The following is a 23128-nucleotide window of genomic DNA, read 5'->3' as shown; positions in this document are numbered from 1 at the left end:
GGTGAGAAAATGTATTTTTTTCTTAATTTAATTTTACTTCCTTTACTTTTTAGGATCCTTTCCCTTTGTACACCCACTCATCTAGATTATACATTTTACGGTCAGAAAATGATGAAATATCAATCCAATTAATTTTAATGATGATATGATGCCGCGTGACTGTGACTCAACAGCATACGGCGTGATAAGTCATCACCCTCTTTTAGAATGGTACAGTCTATGAAAACAACAACAACACACGGATTTCTGGATTTGGGAAAACAGCCGTGTCGCACTGTCGATTTTTGACAAAATGTCGAAGAAAAATTCAAGTAAAAAAGTACCTTCTAATTCAAGTCCACGCTCTCATCCTAAATTAGATTTAAATAAGGTAAGTGTGGTAATTCATTTGCTATATTAAATATGATTTTGATAAGTATTATTGCAATTCGAGTTACTAATATTAAGTTAGTAGGCCTAAAGGTAAGGGGCCTAGCTAGCCTAACTAGCCTAGTTGGGGAACAGTCGATCGGGACCACGGACGATCGGGCCCAAGACGATCGGGCCCAGAAAACGTGGTCCCGATCGTCTTCAGCGTTGGGCCCGATCGTCATACCGGTTGGGCCCGATCGTCCAGTGTTTTCAGAACCATGTTGGGCCCGATCGTCTTACCAGTTGGTCCCGATCGTCTTAGCGTTGGGCCCGATCGATAGTCTTTTGTGTTATATAAAATAATGTGCCACATTTCATAATTTTGTATTCCTAGTGCTAGTGTCAACGTGCTTTTCTTGCGTAATTAAGATTTTAATTAAAAAGGTTAATTAGTTTTTTTCTGATTTTATCATAATTTTCCCCTACTTATGCACTTGTCAATTGTATGACCCACTATACGACCCCCGGGAGAGGTGCGTCATTTGTCCGACGTGTGTCATACCTTATGAATACCATGACGCACATGTGCGTCAAAAATGTGACTTACCTTTAGGTGACCATGACGCACCCATTTTGACGCACTGTGACCATGTTATTTATGATATGGTGGGTGGTAAAGTGACAGACATTGACCCACCATTGTTCATTGATGTGACGTACCATCTAGGTTTTTTGACGCACCCCTGCGTCAATAATTATTTGTAAATGACGCACCATTGACGCACCTCTCCCGGGGGTCGTATAGTGGGTCATACAATTGACAAGTGCATTAACACAACTGGTTTTAAGAATTTCTTACCAATACTCTCGATTTATGAATAAATGTGATTGATTTTGATTGTTATTATTGTGTTGTTTGTAATCGCGTATTATTTTTTTAAATTTTCCGAGGATATTTTGGGCCCGATCGTCTTGTTTGTTGGGCCCGGTCGTCTGGGCCCGATCGTCTCTGGGCCCGATCGTCTTTCACCCGTGATGGGCCCAATCGTCTCACGATTTGGGATCGATCGTCTTGAAGTGGGCCCGATCGTCTGGGCCCGATCGTCCGTGGTCCCGATCGTCTGATAACCGCCTAGTTAGGCTAGCTAGGCCTTCTAGCCTAGGCTAGTAGTAGTAGGCCAAATAATGTTTTTTAAATGGCTAGCAGGTAGTAGGCTAAATCTCGCCTCACTCAAATGCAGACTAAGTATATACAGGAACCTACTAGTAGTAGGAATGTCATGCTGCACCTTATGAACAACTTTTATCACAACACAACCGCAATAATTTGAATGTATTTTTTAATTTTGTATGTAATTTATACAACGACAGATTGTTTTTGAACGAGGAAGTGTATTTATCCACACTACACAAGGTGCTGGAAAAGATGATGTTTTATTAGGAGGAAAAGTTCAACTTATATCAAGAGTAAGCATAATTCAACAACTTGATAAAGAAGGATGAATATTGATATAAAGTTTGCGGTACACCACATATATTAGTTCTGAAAAGAACTGTTGAGTTTCTCAACTCAACAGTTCGTGGTGTACCGCAAACTTTATATCAACATTTGATTTCAACCATGCAAACCTTCAAACAAGAATGAATATGACATTGATGATAAGGATGATAATATCTAAATTAAATGACCTGATTCTGGAGAATGACTAGAAGTATAAGAATGGAATGAGGGCCATAAAAAGGGTGAAAAGACGGCAATTGTGCAATGTGTAATTGAAATATATAATATATGCCATGGATGGTGAATGCAAATAATGTATGAACATACAGTATGTAACGGTGAAATATATACAAGGGTGGAAAAGAGTGTGCCTATTTAAAGTTTAACTCTATATAGAAACTATTAAAAAATATGGATGCATCCGTTTTTAAATAAAGTTGTTATTATGGTTGATTTCTAATTGCAATAGATTGAAGGGGCATTTGTTGATTGGCATCCTTTATCAGAATGTGACTTTGAAGAGGATCACCCTGAAACTGATTGGACTGTAGTTAATACAGTTGGCTACAAAAAGAACGAAACAGGTACAGTAGGTATTTTACTCTTTGAGGTAAAGATCTCAATATCTTTTAGTTCACTGTGGCATTTCTGCATATCCAGTATATTTAACTGGTGGGAGAAAAAAACTAATGTAGTAATTATCGCGATACTTGGAAAAATGAAAATAGATGCAGGAAAATTAAGCACTCTCTTCTTGATATGACACTGACTTAGTGGTTTGTAAACTTTGTTTTGTAATAGGTTTTATGAGTATTGTGATCATAAATGATTAGCTCACTTGCTTACCTTAAGTAAGCAAGTGTATCTCTTTTTTCTTAAGTGAAATAAGGAGGCAAAGAGTATTACTCGTTATAGACTGCCTCCTCTCATAGTGTTTATGTGTGAGTCATATGTTCATTTGAAAGTGTTAAGTGTTGGGCTTGAAACAATGTGATAAGGTAATGAATTCCATGTGTTTATGATACGTAAATCTTTTTATATGTTTAGGCACTTGAAGTTAAAACTCTTCTTCTTTAAGAAAAATAAGCCAGTTACTATCAGAATCAACATAAAGTTTTTATTCTACAGAAAATGTCTCGGTCCACCAGGCCCGTAAGAAGAATGTTCATGCAATGACTTTTGATCTGCATGATGTGAAGAGTATACGACGATCTAAACCTGAACTTGGCTGGGCTTACTTACTGTTTACACTAAAGGATAATGTTGCCATGCCTGCTTTACATTTTCATGATGGTGGTAGCTCAGAGATGTTGAAAAAGATAGAGAAATATGTGACATTAACAAGGTACATACATTGTTTTTTAGTGATTGTTTTATTTTTATACCAAATCCTTTATTGAAATTTACTTACAGCTACGTAACCCTTCAAATTCAATTCAAAATAACATTATTTACTTTCTTTTTAAGATTGAAACAATAATTGAATAAATAAGAAATAACATATACAAATAACATATACAAATAACAATAAATCTGGGGAGAAAAGGAAGAAGGCAGGATCCCAGAAAGATATAGGATCTTGAGTCGGGTAATCAACCTATCAAACCTACCTAACTTGGTAACCAACCTAACTGAACCTACTGTGTAACTTTTTAAATAATCTCTTCTTAATTCGTTTGCAGCCGTAAACAATACTGTACTCTAGTATAAGCCAACTCCATATTATACAAATGATTAATGTTGATACTACATACTGTCTAATTGGTACCATTTGTTGCTTTTATAGATGTCCAACTGACATACGATTATTTACTGTGTTGCCTCACAATTCAGCAGCTTTAACCAGGTCCATTGATGAACTACAAATGTTGAGTGAACATTCAGCAAATTATGTACAGGTAGGCTTGTGAGATTGGTGTTTAGTGTCTAAGTTGGTGCTATGTGTTAATTCACATGCCTGAGTGATGGAATTACAGCACATACTACGTTAGAATAAAACTATGGCCAATTCACCAGTAAAATATAAATTTTAAAATATTCCTAATGGTATATAATCTTATTTATTTACAGAACTTTTTTAAAGATTCTTCCACAATAATGGGTGGTTTCTCCAAAGTGACGAATTTTGTCCGAGACACCCTTAGCAGCCAGCCTGCTCAGAAAACACGACCATTTGATGATTATGCTGACCTCATGCCAGATATGATAGGACTGACTATTGAACCATCCTTAGCAAACCACACAACATATGAAATGATAGCAGAGGTAACTATTTGTCTTGTATTCAAAACTGAAATTGTCCAAAATCATCCATCAATTCGGTTTTATAAATCTTTTCAACTGGATAATGTTTCTTTATGCAATTCAGTGAAATAATAACCAAATAAACTAATGTCTTTTTTTTTATAGAGAAAGCTTGGTCCAAGACCTGATGTGAAGAGAGAGGGCATAGTGACCCCAAATGAGTGGGCTGGTCATGTGGATTCAAACGGTAGGATAACAGATGTCGATGCCCTGAAAGAAAGAATATTTAGAGGTGTAAGTAACTAAACTACTACCTCCGTGTCCTTGATTTTTCCTATATTTCAAGCTAAATAACATTTTCACCCATTTCCCAAATCATCATTGTTTGGTACATTCAAAAGTAAAATATAAACATTGCAATATATAAAATACTACATATTTTTTTTAATGTACTTTTTCTTTCAGGGTTTGTGTGCTTCAGTAAGAAAAGAAGCTTGGAAATTCTTATTGGGATATTTTGATTGGAATTTAACAACCAAAGAAAAGAAAGCTTTAAGAAAAAAGAAAGAGTATGTATTGTATGACACCATAGTACATATAGTGTACAATTATTTTCTTTTTTTAGCTGTTTAGATGATGATGGTTTTAATCAAAATATGTTTGTGAAAAAAAGTTACTTTTATTTTTAAATGACAGTCATTCATTTTAAGTCATCATTTGGATTTACAAGAACTTAGGTTGTAAATAAACAACCTAAGAAAAACAACCAGGGAGAAAACTTTAAGAAAACACAAGATGACTTAACTATATGTTACATTAATTCAGTATTACTATTATTTTACAGAGATGAGTATTTTTGTATGAAAGCACAGTGGAAGACTATATCAGAAGATCAAGAAAAGCGTTTCGGAATTTTACGAGAAAGGAGGAATGTTATTGGTAAATTAGTTTAAAATAATACTCTAATCTCCACCCTTTTGGAGTTTCCTTGGAAAATTCTAAAACATAAATAATCAAAACAATTTTGTTTTAGTCTATAAAATGATTGTATTTTCTTTGCAGATAAAGACGTTTTACGTACAGATAGATTACATCCTTACTACAAAGGAGACAACAATCCTCATCTAGAGATGTTATACGACATTCTAATGACTTACTCCCAGTACAACTTTGATCTAGGTATTCACATAAAATAAATTATAAGTCCAAAGTATAACTTTGAAAAAAAGAAAATAACAGGTCAAGTTTTTGTTACTAATTACATAAACCTTTTGTAGTGTTTATGAATTTGTCATATCAAGAACCTAGACTGAAATGTGTGCATATTCAATCAAGCATATAGTTGACATGTCTTATTCACTTGCCCACAGGCATTCCACACAAAGCATATACAGTAGTTGACATGTCTTATTCACTTGCCCACAGGCATTCCACACAAAGCATATAGTTGACATGTCTTATTCACTTGCCCACAGGCATTCCACACAAAGCATATAGTTGACATGTCTTATTCACTTGCCCACAGGCATTCCACACAAAGCATATAGTTGACATGTCTTATTCACTTGCCCACAGGCATTCCACACAAAGCAATAATTGAACATATTCTAAAATGAAACCAATACTAGAGTAGTTGGCACTGTTTAATGCTTTGCTTTTCTTTTTGCAGGATATGTTCAAGGTATGAGCGATATGTTGTCACCAATCCTTGAAATAATGGATGATGAGGTTGATGCATTCTGGTGTTTCTCAGGATTTATGGACCAACCAGGAATGGTGGGCAACTTGTTACATTCAAATTTGTATAATGGGTTACCACCATGCATTAATTAATGGGTTACCAGCACCATGCATTAATTAATGGGTTACCACCACCATGCAGTAATTAATGGGTTACCACCACCATGCATTAATTCAATTTTCCATAAAATTGCTATATTAAAAGCACTGTATCCAACTAACATGACATAGCATGGGTAAATATAATACTACTACAATATTGGTATAACCTATCTATTTTTGAGTCATGGTAATTTTTATCAGAACTACTACTTTTACCCTTTTCACATCTGCAAAAATTGTTACAACTTGTATCAATTTGTAACAAGGTTTGATCTCCCAATTTATTACACATTTTCATATACACGCATACTCGAACTGTGGGAAATCGTGGGAGAAAGCATAGTTGCGCGCTATTTGGTTACTAGGCCTCTCGTCGGTGTGTTTTCCACAAATATTTTCTTACACTATGCAGACCTGGTTACAACTTGTTACAAGTTATTTTTAGTTTATTAGTATTCAGAAAGTACTGTAATAAATTTTGTTTTAATATCTATATCTTTTTGTGTTTAGATGAGTAACTTTGATTTGGACCAAGCTGGTATGAAGAAACAACTGACACAATTAAATACACTGTTGCAATTCCTAGATCCAGAATTGTTTGTTTACTTAGGTATGTAGTTAATATTGTTATTGCTGAATATATGTACCAAACATTTATTCATCTCTCATTAAACTATATCTGAAAGAAATATGTCATACATTCTCTGCACTAGTAGGCCTATAAACCAATAACAATGTTTCTTTGTTTTTGTTTTTTTAGAAAAGAAGGAATGCAGTAATATGTATTTTTGTTTCCGTTGGTTACTTATACGTTTTAAACGAGAGTTCACATTTGAAGATATCAGCTTATACTGGGAGGTATTACCTTTCTTTGTTAAAATGATTTGATCTCTTTTTAAGAGTAAATTGAACATTGATTTTCTTTCTATTTTGTTTAATTTTGAATTTTCCATCTAGTAGAATATTATTCTTGATTGATTAGCATATCAACATTTATTTTACTATTAAATTTGTAAATGTAAATGGGGGAACAATTTACGACTTACAGCCCACTGGGCTGAATTGCGCAAAGGTGTGGACAACACATACCACAACTTTTTACTCCCCTAAGTGTGTCGAGTGCTGCCACCAAACAGTGCCTGTTTGTCCACAATGACCGGGGCTGAATAGACCAGTACACCGGGGTAATCCCCTACTCTTCTGAAAGATTTACTGGGTTCTTTAAAGTGCACACGAGCTAGATGTGTACACTGGACCTCCACTTTTAAGTCCTTATTGGAGAAGACTTGTTCTACCACCAGAACAATGGTCGAGGAGTGCCTTGAACCTGTGCTGATTGTATAGCTATTGTTTGTCACACCCCTGCCTTAACCAATTGACTAAATAAAAAAAATTTAATTCTATTTCTGCTTTATAAAGGAATAAAACCTTGAACATAAATTAATTAGCACATAGAGATATATCTATATTTAGATGACCCATTTTCTACACCCCTTTCTTTCCTCATATCGGTAATCCCTGGTGGAGTAACATTTGTCTGTTATATTGTATACAATACAGTACATATAACCTTGATAAAAGCTCATTCAATAAAAGTGTAGCTAGAATATATAAAACAAAATTTCACTTTCAGTCTCAGGGGGAATTGAAACAACACAAACAACAGAGATTTTATCAATTATATAGACATTTCGACATGAGTGATAATACACGACTGTTAGTGGAGGACGACAAATATCCTGTGTTAGCTAGAGCGTAAAATCATATACAACATAGCCGTTTTATTAGTTACGAACCCTGGTACGAAGACGACGACCGACAGTGGTGTGGGCCCTTCTGAATCGCTTGCCTCTGGTGGAACAGCATAGGTCTAGCCTTCCTAGCTAGGAGCCTCGCATTCAAACGTCGGCACAGAATGTTGCTTTTAACACAGCCATTTTAACCCAATAAAAATGTTATTTCGTTAAACAATTAAATTAGAAGTTCAAATAGTATTGAAATTTCTACATTTAAGTGTATTTGAACTGTATATTTAAGGTTATATGTCCCATTATATGTACATTATTTATAGTCGTTCTCCGTAAACGGGAAAATGGCAACTTTATCGTCCTCAAAAATTTAAGACGACGGAATTTCAGGCTAAGCTCCGCCCACTTTGTTAAAGCTTGTGCATAAATTATTCATGAGCACCGTCCTGTGGCTACCCGTCGTGTTTCGTAAAGCCCAACCAATGTAATGTAATTGACAGTATGTATTTTTGTGTTTTGATTTAGCTAATGTGGACTGGTTTACCTTGCAAGAACTTTCACCTACTTATGTGCCTATCAATCTTAGACACTGAAAAAGACTTAATGATTCAAGACGACTATGGATTTAATGAAATCCTTAAGGTACTATCACTACACATTTAAAATGTGCCTAATGGACCAAGACCATCTAATCTGTATAATTGCTTTAATGCTTTATAAAAGCTCTGCACTTCTTTCTGGTTATTTTGCTTTACCGTTTTTGCTTATTTTATTTGAAAGCCAGCCACAGATACCACAGCTTTTTCATTTTTACAGTAATTGCCATTGGATATATTTTATGTATATTATATAGAGTATTTATTGATATGGTTTTTTTGTTCAAATTAATACTGTTAGATCATGGAGGTATCAAATTCTAATTTTATACCTCGGTACCATGGTTAGATATTGCTATATTTATTACTGTATTAATAAATACACAACCAGGGTATCTGTTATTATTAATAGAAGGAAAACACAGGGCATCTAATATTGATCTTGCACAAACATTAAATGCTGTTTTATGAGGTCGTATAAAATGAAAAACAATATTCATTAGTGGTAACTTAAGTACTATCTCCTCAGCTTGTTACCTAGCATTCAATTTTTGCTTATTTACTTTAGTTAATGAAATATTAAGTTGCTGTTTAAACAGAATGCTCTTGGCACATTTTCTGAATATTTGATCCAGTGGCAAACAGTAGCTAAAATATTCCGCTACGATATAAATTAGAGTTCTGTATCTTGAAATGATATCCTGGTAGCTAATAATAACTCCTTATTCTAGGTAAACATCTTTTTATGTCAAGGTCTTCATTATGAATTCATTTAGACTTACACAGTTTTCTAAAAACAAAAGTCAGTTTCATTTGTACTACTAAATTATTTTTGCTTCTGCTAGGTTTAATTTTTTCTTTTTTTTCAATTTCAAATTAAATATCTTTATAATATTTACAATTTTCTGTGTCTTTGTGCAGCTGTCACTCCAACTAGGTTTTGGAAATAATGCAATCAATTGGTGTATTGGAAGAACAAGCTTAAGTAACATTTACCATTCAAATAGAATAAGTACTTCATATTCCTTCAGTTAGGTTTTCTTGTCAAAGTAATTAAATATCTTTATACTATTTACAATTTTCTGTGTCTTTGTGTTGCTGTCACCCCTACAAAACTAGTTTTGAAATTTTGTAATTGGTTGTAAGAACAAGTTTAATTAACATTACTTAACATTTACCATTCAAATGAGTACTTCATATAAGCACAAAGGTCAATTTTACCATCCAATTGTTTTATGTTTTTCTATAGCACATCAATGGACTATCAACAAAGATTGATCTGGATGACACTCTCAAGAAGGCTGAGGGCATTTACCTACAATTGAGTACCTGTGAGAGTCTTCCACATGCCATCAAAGAGATAATAGAAGTCATCCCAGATACTAATCTACGGGATTCCAACAGTAGTAGCATCGAGATTCTAGATGAAGTATTGTCAGATGATATTGCTGCTGAAACAGCGCCTCCAACGACAACAACAACATAATCTTACTGGGTGAGTTTCTGTGTATGTCATTTAAGCAGTTTTCAATTGATCAAAATTAATATTAGGAAATGAAAACGAAGACATAAATAAATGTCTATTTAGTCTAGTTTACAAAGATTAGACCGCATTAATTTAAAGGATGTGTACATAGTGGGAGACAACCTACAGTTCAATGAACTAAACTAATATCTATTGTTTCTCTTAACTCATGATATGTTAACATTAATCACGCGAATTGAATGTAAATAGCACTTGACCAATCACTTCATGTCTCAGGCATTTACACTGCAAATGTTTACCCAAGTTTGGTCTTGGAATAGGCCTAAATGTGTATTTTGGTAGACAAAACATTTAAATGTACAGTACAGTTAATCAACATTTTGTCTTCCCCTCCCTTTCATCTTTCATAAAAAGTTTTTTTTTAAAGCTGTAACTATTTATTTTGATTTAACAGAAGAGAATGAACAATGTTTGAAAACCTACCTAGTGTCATATGTAAATGAAGGTGCTAGATTAATTTTACCCTAAAGCCCTATATTTCACACCCTTCATTTTTTACTATTAATGATAATTTATGAAGTACACATTACTTTCACGTTCTCTTAATTGTTGTAGTCCTTTTATCTACTCTGTAAATAATAAAAAAATCTACTTATTTTGAGATATCCAATCATGTAAATATGTTAAATGGATGCTTTTAACATACTCACTGTACATTTTTTTTGGTAAAGATTTTTCATGAATGATTCATTGTATATCTGTATTATTTAAAAAACCTTTCACAGAAAGATTTATCTATTAATGATACGGTGCTATACCAGATGGTAAAGTTGCAAACTTTCATAAGAGTCAATTTACAGTAACTGCTACATTATGATGTTATTGCACTTCCTGATGTTTATAGCATTTATCATTGAACTTCTTACATTACATTTGCATGGTTTTAAAAGCATTAACAATGTGTAGGAGAGTGTATTGATAACATAATAACTTAACAATGCTTCCTGCTATGAATAGTTTATAACGTTTTACTCTTACATTATTTAAAGAATCACTTAAAGCATTAATGATGTATTGTCTCCCCAAAATATGAAAAATTAAGATTAATTAAATCAGACTTTGAATAGGTTATTTTGTGGTTTTTATAAAGTTAATCCCTTCAGTAAAAAAAAAATTACAATGTTTTCTCATATAAAATGACAAAATAAATGGTAAATTTAACCAAAATCCTATTGGCTGGCAGCCAATTTGACTATTTTTTTGCTTTAAATTACAGTTTGTTTCAGGTAAATTATTTTTTTTTTGATCCAATTTTTGTTCAAAGTGGAAAACTATTATGTGACATTAAGATGGCGTATTCAACAAAAAAAATTAACAAAAATATTTGTTGAGGGGGACAAATACATCTTTAATATGAATTGGTAAAAAAAATATAACTTGTTTTTTGTTATGCATTGTGTTTCAGCACCATTAAGGAAACTGGATTAGTTCCTGCTTTTTAGATGAACCAGTAAAAACTGTTCTGTTATTGAAGTGAGCAAAAAACATGTTGTGTTTTATAAATCCGTCTTCCTTAAGAAGAGCTGAAATTACAGGAACAACATTGTTTGATGTCAAAATGAAACATAAAGGTATCTCCAATTGCGGAAGGTAATTTATCTCATACAGTATATGAAGCTGAAACAACCAGCTACAACATTAAATAATTTAGCATTGTTTGCCATAATCTCGGAAAAATACCGCTTGCCAGCATTTTACAGTTGGTAAATAATTTTGCCTAGGGATGCAAAATGAAATAATGATGAGTGATGATTTTGTTTCAACAGCATAAAGAAGCTATTGTTTGAGGTAGTGAAGTTAAATTGCCTGTATCTGTCATTTTATGCAAAGTATACTTTAATGTAAATAGTACACTGAATCTTAAGCACCCACACATGTATGTGAATAAACAACAGTATGTTTTTTTTTATTATTATTCTTCAAAGAGGGAAAGTCAGATCAATTAATTGCTTTTAACAACAAAATAAGAAAAGTGACTCAATTTAAGATTACTTAATTACATAAAATAAGTACTCTACACAAGAACCTAGAATTTTTAGTATTGTATGATAAAAAGTGTATAATTCATTTAACCTCTTATACAATCAACATGTTGGTGGTTTAAGTGTCTGACACACCCCCATTAAACAAGATGTCGCAGTACGAATCCACTTTTTTCCTTCAGATAATTTGTTGGTGCATTTTAAAGAGATACTGTATTTACAGTATAGCTTTTTTTTTATTAAATCACCCCTACTGTAATACAAATGTTCCTAGGCATAAAGGTTTGAAATTGGAATAGCCTATTTGTACACTTTATTGATTTATAGTTTACACAGTGTAAATGCCACGATTTAAATAAATAATACATTTATGTGTATAAATGTCACATTTATACATATTAAGTGATGAACACTTAAAAAGTATTTCACAAAAGATTGATTCCAACCATTAACCGATTACATATTTCAGTTTTATGAATGTTATTATCACATTAGATGTGATGTTCTTATAATTGTGTGAGATTTAACACATAAAACAGTTCTAGAACACTGAAGATATGTAATAATGCCAATTATTGATTACATTGTATCTCTTACTATAATTGGTCTGGATTTTAGTTATTTTAAGCATATTTAACTTAAACATTGATTGGGAAATTAGAATTAATTCAAAGATTATTAAAATGATTTAAATTATTTAATATTTACCCACCTATAGAATTTTTCCTGGCTCAGATTTTTTTTGTTGTTTTTAAGTTCAAATTTTACGCGCTATTGAAATGGGTCATTTGTGATCTTTGATTACAAAGAATGCCAAAAACAGTCAAAAGCTAATTCCACTTGAGACCTTAAAACAATATAAAGCTCTGTCTTATCTACACTATACCAAACTTTGTGACAAAAAAATGTGATGTGCCCATATATGGACATGATGATGTCATATTACTACCTTATTTGGGCACATCACACTTTTTTTGTCGAACTAGTTTGATATTGTAGATAGAGCTTGAAGGATGTAAATAGCATTGCAAAATCTAGTAGGTGAAATTACAATTAATAATTTCACTCTTTTCTGGTATATCAGCTGAATCAAAACAAATTATAATTTATCGTACTGCAATATACATTGTGATTTATGGATCTGCTTCAATCTTCTTTTGTAGATATTAAAATTATTGAAATAAATTTATATAATTTCATGTATTAATAATATAATAATGTAAATAATTATAATTTTTTATTTTCATTATTTGTTTAATTACTTATTTGTTATTACGTATGATATGCAATAAACACATGTTTAACCTCCATACGCCATTGGTTTATTATTTAGGGTACAATTGTATTAAACAGTTTGAAAATGTATCCGATAAAAATAAGATATTACTCGAACTTCCCTGAATATTATACCCGATAACAATGTAAAAATAATCGGTTTTTTTTTTTTTAATTTGTATTTTGCTTTGATTTGACTTTATTTAGCTATCAGTTACACATACATAAACAAACGATACAGATTAAAAAACAAAAATACTTATAGCACAATTATTACTATGATAGCAAGAATTAGCCCAAAAAGTTTCAAAAGTTCCTCATATTGGGATTCTGAAATCAATAAATTGCACACAAAAACTCATACAAATTCAAACGGACTTAACAAAGTTTCAAAGAACATTAAAATTCAAGGCGCTAATTTAAAAACGACTTTAAAATTTAGAAATATCATGCTATAAAAATAAACTATAAAAACTATAATACAGAATATTACAAATTGTATTATTTATTTATTTATTTGCTTCAATATATAAAAAATGTGATGTTCCCATGGACATGATGATGTCATATCACTACCATATTTGGTCATATCACTACCATTTTTGGTCATATCACTACCATATTTGGTCATATCACTACCATTTTTGGTCATATCACTACCATATTTGGTCATATCACTACCATTTTTGGTAGTGAAATATCATGCAACAAAACGAACTATAATAAAGAATATTACTAATTGTATTATTTATTTTTTGCTTTAAACATTGCTGAATTTGTGAGATTGAGAACTGCTCGTATTGCCAAGATTTTTCCGTTGTTTTTTAACTTCGTGTCCTTTTATAATATCTGATTACAAATAATGAGTTTATCGATTTTTCTCGTATCAACGATTCTGTTTCATCATAACATAATCTAGTAAAATTCAATTATAACAAACGTTTTACAACATGATCGTTATTCATAATTAATACTGTACAAGTCAAAACTGGTCATATTGAGCCGAATTAATTAGACCAAAATGGAAACAGTATTCAAAATTGGAAATAAATCCTAATGCACTTGTAATCACATTATTGATGTACTTTTTTGTCATATCTTTTCAGTGAAACGTTTATCACATTATACAATTTAAAAATATTAAGTTAGCCTACTAAATAATGATTTTAGCAATATTTTTTAGCATATACTACATAAAATATTTGTCATAGGATAAACTAATTACTTTAACCATGAAACAAATTAAATTAAATAGTTATGGTCCATTTTTTTTGGTACAATTTAACAACGTATATCATCGTCATCATTATCCTTTTCACAATTATAAGCATCATCTGTCTTTTCTTTCTCGTCACTATCATCGTCATAATTATCATTTTCACAAAGCATCTGCATCATCTGTCTTCTTTCTCGTCACTATCATCGTCATCCTTTTCACAATTATAAGCATCATCTGTCTTTTCTTACTCGTCATTATCAACATCATCACTCAAGGGAGTGAGTGGCCGAGCGGTTAAGACAGTGGAACGCTCACTCACTCCATGGTTCTGGTGGTAGAACGAGTCTTTGACTGAAGAGGTCGCCCAGTATAAATATATATATATATTTCAATTCAATTCATCGTCATCGTCACCCTTTTCACAATTATAAGCATCATCTGTCTTTTCTTACTCGTCATTATCAACATCATCGTCATCGTCACCCTTTTCACAATTATAAGCATCATCTGTCTTTTCTTACTCGTCATTATCAACATCATCGTCATCGTCACCCTTTTCACAATTATAAGCATCATCTGTCTTTTCTTACCTGTCACTATCAACGTCATCCTCATTGTCATCTTTTCACAATCATAAGCATCATTTGTCTTTTCTTTTTCTTTCAGAATCAACTTCATCATTTCTTAATAATGTAACATGTTAATTTTTGTCAAGGTCTCACAACGTCATGATATAAGTCGCCTTAACGATAAATGTTGCAATTTCTCTTTTATCATACTCTATTGTGCAATTCACATTTATTATAGGCAGGATATGTTTTTAAACCTAAATGTATTAATGTATTTCTTTTGTAAATTATTTTCAAAAATAAGTCACTGGCCTTCAAACACAGGAGCAATGTACTAAAGTACAGAAGCGATTAATTTGAAGTAGTCTAGTTAAAGTTCAAATAAACATTCTGAAGATATGTTTATGTGTTCCTGAGATTTTCTCAGGGTCTCAAAGTTGCTGTAATTCCTGATTCGCACTGAAAGCCCCTATTAATCTAGGCGTGTCCAAAAGAAGAGGTTCTAGTATAACTGTTATTTTTTTTAAAGAGACTTAGATTGAGAAATTTCAAAGAGGACTTTTAAAACTTCGATAATTAATAATAACTACCACTCTACACAAAGTGACAGTGGGTAAAATAATAAAATCATACATTTTAATTGTGATTTCTTACAATAAAAAGAACCGGTTCATTTTCTAACCCTTATGTATGCGAAGAAAATGCATATATTCCTCTAAGAATAAACAAATCGATATTTTGGAAAGTCACAGACAGATAATAAAGCAATTCTCTACATTAATATCGATTTTAATGTTTGGCGATCCTACATAAAGATCCATTAAAAAAACAAAGTTGATATTTTACCTGTACGTCAATTGATAATATTAAAAAAAAAAAATTAAATTGAAAACAAAGTGAGCTTTAGCGTAGGTAGGCCATAGCGTGGAATATTATTCTTGTGTTTTGTAAACCATTCTGACTAAAAGTCACGTACAAAAGATATAAACAGGTCTTGGGAATAACATATGTTTATAGATCGAGTATTGAGCCTATTGTAGTATATATTTCGTACACAAATTATTCAATAAATGAAGTTTGCGAATAATCTAATTGAACTTACAGATACCATGGAACTATAGTTCCATGTAGTTCCATGCAGATACAGATTCATTTATTGTCCAATATAAATGGAAATTACAGTGCTCATACATTATCTTGGCTTGCATAAAGTTAATATAAGGGGAAAAAAGAACTATCTAACAAATCTTTTGTTATAATGTCATCCTACCACTTCTAACGATAACAAAGCCGATAATGTCGTTATGAAGAGGATGATTGGTGTCTTCCGATATAGCATGGAACACATCGGCAAGACATTGGCTGTAGAAAGAGTCAAGCGTTTGCACAGACGAACCATACTTTCCCCGAACCCAGCACCTGTTCAATTCGGTCTTTATCCCCTTTACTTATGATATTCCCTGCCCAGCCCCAACTTAATTCCTTATTATTTTCACAAAAATAATTCCTCAACTCAATGTGAATGTGTCCCCTATACGATAGACAATATAATGATAATTAACATTTCGGACATCATCTTATTCTTTTAATAATTGGATATGATTAGACACTTGTGATCTGTATTAGTGTACTATTTCGATGTTTCACCTTTGGTAAAGCATGATTAGTTTGTTTACCGTTCTAATAAACCAGGCACTAAATCAGCCACTTGTAGTATGCACGTAGGCCTATGATAAATACATAGAGATAAACACTTTATATCAATAAACAAGTTATAACGATATTTATTAATATTTTCGAAGGCCATAGTTCATCTTTTAAAAGAATATATGAATATAGGCTACATTTTCTACTATGTCAGTGAAGGCCTATACGTATTTGCTATTGTCCCCCTTGAATAAATAAATGTATATCTCTGAGGATTATTATACCAAAGAAAAGAAATAAAAATATATTTTTTTTTACATAAACCAAACAAGTAGGCCTACTATTACCGTCTAGGCTATTATTATTATTAGTGTTTTAATTATGCCTTCGTTCTAATACTCGTTCGTATCGTAGCCAATATCATGCTAAACAATTTTATTACGTTTAGACCTACATTTTTGTATTACAGTCTCATTTTAGTTTTTAAACAGTATTCATTAATTGATATCCGTGTTGATAACTGTGCAGCATAATTGGTATTATAATAATATAACGATAGTATTATTATAACTGACCTTATTTTTAAATACTGAAGTTCAATGCCTACAGATAACCTTTATCGATTCTATATCAAACAATCATTTTCATTCACGACACAAAAACAAAATCTATACAAATATCAGATATACACGAGAACTTTCCAAATAATAATAATAATCATTTATATTTCTGTGCACCCAGATAGATACTTTTTTTATTACGTCAGCGAGTTAAACTCACTGCTTCGCATAACGTAACGCCAACGTTATGTCCTCCTTTTTTACCAATAAAGTCAATAATTATTTTATTATCATTATATCATTCCACAGTTTCATCATGGACCATAAAAAAAGATCTACAGTGTCATCACGTGTGTATAGGCCAAAAGAATACAATCTTCTGATCACTTCTCTCATCTTCATTTGAGCAAAGAGAAATATGATTTTCTCCATGAATTTGATCAAAGAACACACCATCCATGCAAAGATCTTTCAGCGCAACCGACCACTATTTTTTAGAATTTATTTATTATTTATTACTGGTTGACCTGAAAGACTGGTCTCCCTGAGCCGCCCAGTTACGATCAGTGGCTGTGAGTGACAGCGGCTTTGTACATGTGTTACACTGGAGTAACCCCATACTCGTCTCGAAAGTTTCATGAGCTAGATGTGTACACTATACGGTTTATAGTCGTTATCCGAGAAGCCTATTTGTATGTATACTGCTTTTATTGACTTTCAATATTGTCTCTGAATATTGGATCAGAAATTAATCAAACATCCTGGACAAAAATTAATAATGCATTATGCTACGGTGTTTGTCTGTGATGAAACCCTGTAGTAATCAATAGTATGCAAGTGCATCCTCTAACGGTTTATTTGCAGTTAGTTATGAATTTCTGAGAAGAAATGTTAATTAATGTTGGTTTATGAAAGCCAACAATACGCTATTTGTTCCAGTTATTGTCAATACAAAATGCTGCCAGGGATGGTGAAGGGATGTAAGACATTGTACTTTTGCTGCAAAAACAATACTGTCGTTATTAATTATAATTTCATGATAGGCTATGATATATTGAGCAACGAATATCAATCATGATAACATATGTTATACAGAATACATTTCAGCGCTTATCTGTTTATGAATGTCAAAAAGTGGGCCTATACTGTAGCTATAAACCTGGGGAACCCCCTGTATACCAGCCAGGTTGGAATCATTGTTCCTACGTCCGGAAGGATCCGTTATGTTATATAGGCTACAGTAACTTCCAAGTTAAAATGACTTCTCCACTTAATCAATAAAATGCATTATTTATCTTGTTTATACGGTAGTATTATATTATTATTTGCTGGTATATATTTCTATGAAAATGTTATAATATTTGTATAAAACACAATGAAAGTCTATTGAATAATCCAGCTGTCGAATGAGGGAAATCCCCTTATCAATTAGTAATTATAAAATCAATTATTGATTACAGTACTGTGTTATGTATATTTGGACATATCGTATATAATGCTTGTTGTACCGTTACTATTGAAAATATGTTCGAGCCTAATATTCTTTTTCTTGTCATTTGTTGTTTTTTCTTCACTTTCATATCTTAATCTGCCTTAATCTTTTCATTCTTTAACCGTTTTGGTAGTCCGCGCGCGTATTTATACAAAGTGAAACAATAATGATAATCCGTTAATTTATACATTTCATTCAATTCATTTTTTGCAAATTACAAACGGTAAGATTGGTATTTTTTACAATTGGATGTACGTGTATGTGTATACTTTGTATTTGGGTTGGTTTGGTGTAAATTAATTTAGTTGCAATACATTAGAAACATTCATTTCATGCATTCATCCTCAGACACACTGTAAAAGAATTGATGTTACCAGTAAGTGTTCCTATCCACCCATACCAGTCACTGATAAAGAAGAAACGTTGATATTCCATTCACTGAACACAACGATCGAAATTTGGCCTATTTTAGAATGTGAACCGTCTTTCAATGATAACAAAAAATCAATTCTAATAACCCATTGTGATTTTTTTTAATGTGAAATATAAAGACGCCAAACTAATCTGTTAGAGTAGAATGAATGGCACACCATCGATTATAGCATTAAACATAAACAGGCATCTCTTGCTTTATCAGTTCTTGTTGATGCAGAAAAAAGAATGATGCGGCATCTATATCTTACCGTCCGTAAAAATTATTTACGAACGTTTATTACACTAATTTTGTGACGGTAAAAGCAGTCTATAATTTCGCAGTATTTTAGTAAATCCAGATATACAATGAATTATTAACCACCGATCCTCATCTTCAGTTAGGCACCCCTGCACTGGATAAGTCATGGTTAATAATAATTTGATATAAAGTTAACATTTTTAACAAAGTGTCCAATAATTTTATACCTCCATGATCCAATGGTCTATAATTGGTAACGTAATTCCCTGGGCTGACCTAATCTTACTAACGCACATAGCCTTTCCTGGCTTAGCCTACATTTTAAATGAAATGACTTGGCATCGTCTAAATTTAGATCTTTCCGGGATTTTTTTTAAAGGTTTAGCCTATAAGAAAAGTTGACTTTTCTTTAAATTCCCGAGGATGACCCACTTTGAAAATTGCAAAAGTTAGTGATCGGCCTTCGTCATATTACAGCTACGGTATGTGATGTCAAGTTTAGTCACTAAACGATTAGTGTTATTATTATGAGAAATTTAAATATAATAAATTTGGAATTTTGAGAAAACAACTAACAAATAGTCTATCCGAATATCTAATGATTATTGACAGTAGGCCCACAATATTTGGTTGACTGTTAAACGGTTAATTCCTTTTCAGTCCGCCCTTCTCCACACATATCACTACTAAAATTGGCGTGTCGTGCGATAAGTACGGTATATCGCCTAAATGACATAGATGCATTAAATCCAAACGTTTGATTGACAAATTTGTTGATGTTGATGCTCTCCGTTTTGTTATTTTGAAATGCATATTGGTGTTTCTAGATAATTAATATAAATGCATGACGTCAGAGTTCTCATTTGGACTGTAATAACAATAAGACAGTTTTATACAATTAGTTATATATCTCATATTAATTAAATGTGACGTCATTATTTTGCCTTTTCACCTTTGACAGATTTTGAGTTTCAAATTGCAACCAAAAGAGGACTGCGAATATTTTCACATTAGTATTCAAGCCTACCATCGTCGGATAAGTTATAGACTTCTCGCTAAGAACAGAATAAATACTTTTAAAGGCGTCGGAATAATACACAAATTAAACGAATCTGCGGACACTATCGATTTGTTGAAACAACTACTTGTTAAACAAAGCGTGTTTGATATTATTAATTATAATACAATATAAATCACGATGTATTGTTTACTTATAGATCTTAACAAAAGTGCGTCAAATATTTAGTTTCGCTGTAAATGAAACAAACATTATTTTCCTGAAAGTTCGTATCAAAACTTCTAGGAATCTTTATCACGACACATACGGTGTGTAGAATTAATATAAACACCACGATTTTCGAAGAACCATTTTGAAATGAAATATTTGCGTCTTTGTAATTAACGGATATATACTATAGCAATGAAACCCATGAGCATTTAAAAAGAGACATTATCTATATTAGATTCCAAACACTCCAAATGTCCCTAAAGTCCCATCCATTTTTGCCACCAGTTCACCAAATTATCACTTATTTTATTTTAAAATGAGCATTGACGATATTACAATGTATGCTATCCAGTTGGTATTAGCCTTTAGGCCTGTGCATGACGTCATGTAAGCTTGTCTTAGTCCAAATATAGAATGAAACTAAAATAATAGTAATTGTTTGTTTGTTAATCAAAATGTGATTCTTGAATAAGCAATAAAAATATTATTTGTATCGCTGTATAAAACGACTATGTAATATAAATAATATAGATTCCAGGCCATTGTTATTAACACAGCCGAAAGGTCTTGAGTCTGATGAGAGTATCGTTTGTGTGTGGGCAAGGCAATGCATAATAAATGCATATAATGTATATAATCTATAGTATTGGTAGTGGTCTTCGTACACACTTGCAGCATCCTAGTCACATAATATTTGACTATGGTTGGATTTTTCCTGTAAAAATGACCGCGTTACCAATACTGAATATTTAGTCGAGACGTAGTTGAAAAGGTAGATATACTTATTGATAGGGTCGTGGGGACCAATGAATAATTCATGAAATAACAAAAATGTAATTTTAAATAATATTGTATACCCATTTCAACTTTCAACTTTATATTGTGGTTCAAATATGATTGGCGAGGGCTTCTTTACTTACTTCATTTACGTGTTTGTATCCAAGATTCGTCCAATGCATTTTATCTTTTTATATTATAACTGGTTAAAACGAGCCAATCGAATTGTCAACTGACAACAATTATTTTTACAAACATATAATGTAAACTACTTGTTTAGCGTGGGATAAGATTGATCGATGTTTCCATATTGGAATTATATCTCCCTATGGCAATTCTCTGATCGATAACGATGACGTCACGTCAAAGACAAGAACATTAACAAACGTACACACGTAAACATTCTCTATGATTTTCATGACGTCACTGTTTATACGAAACATCAATAATATCATCATTATTATCATCATCATTACAATTAATCGTCAACATCTTTATAACCTCGTCACCATTTATCATCATTGTCACAATCGGATGTTAAACAGAACCACCACACCGTTATAATAATCATCTTCTTTTTAGATCATCATATTGATTGTTTCATGCATCCTATAGTATTTAGTTTTACGGTACATAACTTTATGTTACATTACTAATAATAATACCTGCATAACAAGGTATTGTTCATCAAATAGAGTAGTTTGTATAGAATATTTTATAGGCCTACAAAAGTTGTTTTTCTTTCTGTTTTTAAACTGTGATGTAAACCCTATACCTTAGTTCAATATCAAGATTAAATTAATTGGAAACGTGACAGGGATATTAGACATTAACGGTATTGATGTTAACATTAACTTAATCCAATCCAATCGAAGTTCGTCTTTATAATACCGACAATGAAGACACATTATTGAAATGGATTGTACACACACTTATCTATATTGGAATAAACATTTTGAAGACTTCGATTACGGTATGTCTTTTTTGTTGGTACTCAACACTATTATGATACTAATGCTTATGAAAAACAACATTTTGTAGCATTTTTTTAGGGTAAAAGTGATTTGCCTAATTAATTAATTATTGGAGTGATAAGTTAAATCTCTTGCCTTAATATCAAAATATCATACTTTATAATAGCCACCCACCTCTTTTGGTAACGGTTCCATTACCAACACATTAGCCTATATCATCGAGTAATTATACTTCATCATTTCTATTGTAGGCTATCCTTAAGGTTATATTAGCATACTTTGGTTAAACGCATGACATACCCTGAATTGAAATATCAGTCTGCCGTGGAGTGTTCACATCGGAATGTTGTAAAAGACACGTATACATCATAACACTATCTTGTAAAACACCATCACTCACGTATACATGCATGTTGTTTGCCTCATCGGCGACAGTACCGGTTGATGTAACAAGAAACATTCACATTCATTTATACACATTGGTATCCGACTACAAGCAAGGTTCTAACAAAAGTGACGCTATATTAATAGGAAATACAGTAAAATAGTGGTGCAACAATAAATCTGTTTTGAAAACAGTGCACAAAAAATAAACGATTGTATTTAAATAAAAACATTATGATTATTTCACTTATATTTATTTCATAAGGTTGGCTTGACCCTTGTGAACTGGCTCGACTGACGTCATTACCTATATTTCATTATTGTATAGTTAATATTCATTATTGTATATTCTAATATTAATTAACTACTTCTCCATGAGGACGTCTTTTCATCATGATGTACATTGATATTGAAGTCATTTAATATCAAACCCATTAGTATTCATAACTAGTTGTCGTGACAGGCGGTTTAATTAACAATCACTCATGACGGTCGCCTCAAGCGCTTCAGACGCCCATAT

At 32.1% G+C, this 23128-nt stretch overlaps 1 protein-coding gene across 1 annotated transcript; it reads left to right on the top strand.

The window, feature by feature from the left end:
- The first annotated feature begins 248 nt into the window (after nucleotides 1–248).
- Nucleotides 249–13118, top strand: LOC144843229 (TBC1 domain family member 15-like). The gene is made up of 16 exons (XM_078700024.1): nucleotides 249–370; nucleotides 1723–1818; nucleotides 2322–2436; nucleotides 2981–3197; nucleotides 3639–3750; nucleotides 3923–4117; nucleotides 4262–4390; nucleotides 4562–4665; nucleotides 4941–5035; nucleotides 5159–5275; nucleotides 5766–5872; nucleotides 6449–6548; nucleotides 6699–6796; nucleotides 8212–8328; nucleotides 9532–9777; nucleotides 11234–13118. The coding sequence occupies exons 1-15, from the start codon at nucleotides 293–295 to the stop codon at nucleotides 9766–9768; spliced, it is 1917 nt and encodes a 638-aa protein (XP_078556150.1). The 5' UTR covers nucleotides 249–292; the 3' UTR covers nucleotides 9769–9777; nucleotides 11234–13118.
- The last annotated feature ends 10010 nt before the right edge of the window (nucleotides 13119–23128 follow it).

Source organism: Antedon bifida, chromosome 1, assembly GCF_963402885.1.
Source record: "Antedon bifida chromosome 1, ecAntBifi1.1, whole genome shotgun sequence".
In the NCBI taxonomy this organism is placed as follows: domain Eukaryota; kingdom Metazoa; phylum Echinodermata; class Crinoidea; order Comatulida; family Antedonidae; genus Antedon; species Antedon bifida.
This window is presented reverse-complemented; position numbering and strand designations above follow the sequence as displayed.